The sequence below is a fragment of the Fulmarus glacialis genome, unplaced genomic scaffold (genome assembly GCF_000690835.1).
Source record: "Fulmarus glacialis isolate BGI_N327 unplaced genomic scaffold, ASM69083v1 scaffold4375, whole genome shotgun sequence".
Lineage (NCBI taxonomy): Eukaryota > Metazoa > Chordata > Aves > Procellariiformes > Procellariidae > Fulmarus > Fulmarus glacialis.
In genome coordinates, this window is record NW_009214800.1 from 89331 (window position 1) to 93819 (window position 4489).

Here is a 4489-nt window from a genome sequence, read left to right on the forward strand (position 1 = left end):
AACGAAGAAAAAAGTTCATCTGCTCTTTCAACAACTATTTTTGTTTTGAATACGCTCTTGGCATGAACTCCATACACAGCCTTTGATCAGTACTGAGAAAAGTACAGTTGTGAACCAAAAAAGAATGAAATGAAGTACCAACGAGCCTCTCAAACAATGTACAACTGTCAGCCTCTCGTGGTACCTCAGTTATTTGCAGAATGCAAGTGACTGAGGGCACTGGGGCAAATATTCCACAAGCTCATTTTTTTTCTTGCGACTAATCCATGATATTTGCAAGTTTCACTTACCCGTCAAGTTCTTCAAGCCAAGTTCCCTGAGTCCAAAGTTACCATCCTTTCTGTAGTTAAGAAATATTGCCAAAGCGTATCGCTCTTCATAGAGTTTGGTCCCACGAACAATGCGCAGGTTCTCCAATGGCAGGTATTCAAACTGATTCAAAGCCACCAAAACATAGCCTGTGACTTCTCGGATAGACTGAAAGACAAAAATTAAACAAACATTAGAGATGGTCCATTTTTAATTGTTCTGAATTTTTCATACAGTGGATGCTTTAGTATGAGATACCGGTACCCAAGGAAAAAAAAAAAAGCAACTTTAGAAAACAAATTCTGTGTCAACTTATTGATTTTAACCAATTTCTGCTTCACTTTAACTGAGTTTATTAGAGATACTAGTTGGAAAACTAGAAAATAAAGAGGTAGATGTTCTTTTCAGTTTTATTAAACTTGAGCAGAAATTCACAGTAAGTATTGAAGATGCACGAAAGGGTGACTTCGCATAACTCAAAGCAGAGAGCAGGTCAAAGGCCTCTGCAGGACATGAGCAGAATCCACTGGGGCAATGCCACAGTTCAGATAAGATTGTCTGTCTGCAAGTAACTCTCTGTTGTACAGGATATTCTAGGGTGAGACTGAAGGGACACAACATGGGGTAAGAGACACACCTCTGGAAGAGCTCACTATCGAATAGGAACAGATGGCAGAAATGGGGGGCAGGTTTGGAAGAATAAAGAAAGACAAAGCACATATGTATTAACACCTACTTTTGCACTTCTAAATGAAATCACTCACTGAACATTTGCAAAGATTTAACTTCAAGTTTCATTTGGAAGTGCTGGAACCATACATGCTATATATCCCAAACTTCGATCAAAACCGGTATCAAAACCTTCAGCAAAATGATTGCCTCATCTTTGGGTTGACTGAAATCTTTGTTTGCTTTAGGTGAACTACTCAATAACCCTCCTGCTTATACTCAGGAACTGATTGCCTGGGTTGTAAAGGGAAAAAACATCCCAAACCCCAGTAACGAGAAACAGTTTTTCAAAGTCCAAAAGATTAACAAAACGTTTTTAGAAAGAAAAAAAGATTTAAAAGTATGCTTTTTTAGAAAACAGTTCATTCTAAGCTATTTAAATAAATGGCCTAGAAATCTGCAAATGCCTCTGAAAGTGTCATTTCAACACTCGCATAGAGCCCCACCATCCTCAGCAGGACTTTGCACTGGCTGAGGGATGCTCCTGCCCAGAGCTGCTCCCAGAAACAGGACCTCCATGTTGGAAGGGGTCTCTCAAATACGGTTTTCAAATGTCACCTAAATCCATGCTGCAACAGCCTGCAACCACTGTATACGCATATATTTATGTGTGTATGTATATTTAATGGACAGAAATTTATATAACTACTTATGTGTTTAAGTGGATGCATGCACTTTTTTCTTCCCTTTGGCAAAGTCAATACCTTAAACAATACACAGAAAGAAAAATTCTGCTTAGAGTAACATGCTCAGACTATAACTAACATGATGGGGACTCCAGTCAATATCATAGTAAAAACAAACAGGCAAACAATAGCAGGCATTGAATTAAATGTGTTGTGTATCTATCATTAATAAAGAAAGGCAAGATGGATTTGCAGCACAAAGGACAGGCTTTTGCTTTGCTGGTTCAGTGCTGTTGCCATGATTTCATACGTAAGCGTGCAAGAGCCTTTTAATTAGGTTTATAAAAGTTCGTAAGATTATTAACAAGTGTGGCAGTATACATAAGGAAGGACTTACATGCCACAAACTCTAGGCACTAGCTGTCCTTCTAAAGTCAAATGTCTGTACTCAGCTGAAGCTGCTGAAAAAGCTCTGGAGCTATTTCAAGACTTGCTTGGCATCTAAACAGAACACAGTGTCATTACAGGACTTTGATGAGAACCCAGTGAGTTGAGCTAGGTTGAGAAGTACGGTTCAGTAGCTCAATATTAAATGTAGACCTGCATTATACCCTGGGACACTGATTCCATTATAATCAGAAGCTTTCCAGCACTTTCATGATAGCTCTTTGCTTTCAGACATTTCAGCTTAGCCAGTTTGGTTAGGAATTTGTTTTTCACCATATGCAAAAATTTCCTTAAGCTGGCTTCTTTAGCCTCTTTTCAGAATTTAGGAAATCTTAAAATTATACTCATAGCTTCAATTTCTCCACTGATACTCTAGGGATACTGTGATTGCTCTAATTAATTTAAAGGAATGTTTAACTTGGAATTGAGTTGAAAAAAATTAAAAGCAGTTCCAAAACTGCATCCGGAGTCCTCCCTGCCAGTTTTTTCACTAAAACCATGTTTTCTATTTTTAGGGAATGTCTTGTTTACTGCCGAAAAGCAAGTCCACGTGGAAGGGCCCTTGCTCAGCACGACACTGAAATTACACACACACACTCTCACCAGCAAATCTTCACTCAAAAAAAAAAGAGGAGAAAAGGACAAAGTTTTGTTGTTGATAATTGTGAATTGCCACCCTCTAACCCAGAATCCTTGGTACTTTGTTTGTTTGGTTTATCTGACCGAAATGACAAATTATGGCAAATATTTTGACAAGAGCTAGAGGGTCCTTTCCAGTCCCATGGTTTCCATCCCAGCCCCATGGCTTTCATCAGTATTGCAACACCTTTTTATTTGCTGGAGAAACTGCCATGCTAATCCTTGTAAAACAAAAAGATGAAAATAAACCAAAAGGTTTCTGATTTACTGGAACACAGCAACCTGACTATCTAGTCTATCATCTAGTGGTCTGTTATATTAATTTGGGTGTGGGTTGTTTTTTTTTTTTTTAAATTCAAATTTGAACGAGAAAAGCAGAGCAATAACATGATGGTGTGTTTTCTGTCTGGTCCAGCTTGAAAGAAAATGTACTGGGAGTGCAGCAGGCAGCTCAGGTTCTGTCCACTCCTGGCCGATGCTGTCACTTTGCCAGTCACTGCTAGTTTTGACATGATTCTTACTGAAAATGGACACCTGCCCACTTGGAGCTCACACCAAGCTCTGTTGGAGTCACTGCAAAGACGCCTGTTGGCTTCCAGGCAGACTCACAAATCCTCATGCCAGACGGGATCAACCAGCCTGATCCTCTGCAACTCATGCCAAGGTTAGGCAAAATTCAAAGCTCCCATCTTTTGTATGCAAGGCTGAATGCTTTCCTGTTCAGGTATCCTGAACTCGGGTATAAGCTTAAATACCCTAATGCTCTATTTTAGCTGCTTTTGCTTCAGCATTAATTTGTGTCCCACCAAGAAGGTGGCGTGGCTCACAGCAGTGGTAGTTTGTCACTTCCTAGTTTGATTCTCCTGCTAGAGCTGGAGGTCCTCCCAAAAATACATCTCCCATGAGTCAGTCCATCAGGAAAGAGAAAGGGAGACAAGGACACAAATAACTGCATTTCAGTTCCCATGACCTACAACTAGAATGGAAAGACACAGATTAATCGCCACCAGACTTAAAGCTGAAAGTTTCCGACAGGGAAAAACAAATGAACACTGGCAACCTCCAGTCTTGCTTGCCGACCATTTTGATTTTGCAGGACTGCCCCCGCCCCCATTACAGCATTATTTTGACTGGGAATTCCGGGCCAGCATGATCCTGCCTTCCCGTGTCACCTGTCCAGCTCTTGAGACATGACCTGTCATGTGAAGAAGCCATTCAGTGAGGCAGCGACAGGCTCAGGCTCCTGTAGCACTCCTGCTGCTTTGGTAAATGCATTTTGGCTCCCCAAAGTTGTTTGCGTACAGCAGCGGGAATGAGCGTATAGATTTGAATGAGGACAAGGCTGAAACTCCTATGGTTCCTATCACAACGGGACAAGGGACGCTGTTCATTGAGCCCTCCGAGCAGAAGCCTGGCTGTTTGAAAACAGATGAAGGAGACACCTCTGAGGATTCAAGAGCCAAAGGTGTCTGCTCCTCTGACTGGGCCTGTTAGGCATCAGATCCTGAAATAAGAAAGGGCCTGCTTCTAGCAGAAAAGAAAAGTAGTGGGGGGAAAAAAAAAGTATTAATCCTTGACAAATCTAAAGCCTCATGAGCTGCTTTAAAATCACAAGCAGCCACAGGATTCAGGTCTGACATATTTACCAGAGAAAAGCTCTTCATCTACATTTTCGGACAGGAGATGAGTACTTGGGCTCCACAGTTTGCTGCCCCTAAGGCCCAGTGCTGCCCCATGCT

At 41.2% G+C, this 4489-nt stretch overlaps 1 protein-coding gene across 1 annotated transcript; it reads right to left on the bottom strand.

Annotated features, from left to right (window-relative positions):
* Positions 1-290: 290 nt before the first annotated feature.
* Positions 291-477, bottom strand: LOC104077447 (receptor tyrosine-protein kinase erbB-4-like; the record flags this gene model as incomplete). Its single annotated transcript, XM_009578696.1, has 1 exon — positions 291-477. A coding segment is annotated over one exon (187 nt), but the record flags the coding sequence as incomplete, so codon positions are not given.
* Between the last annotated feature and the right edge of the window lie 4012 nt (positions 478-4489).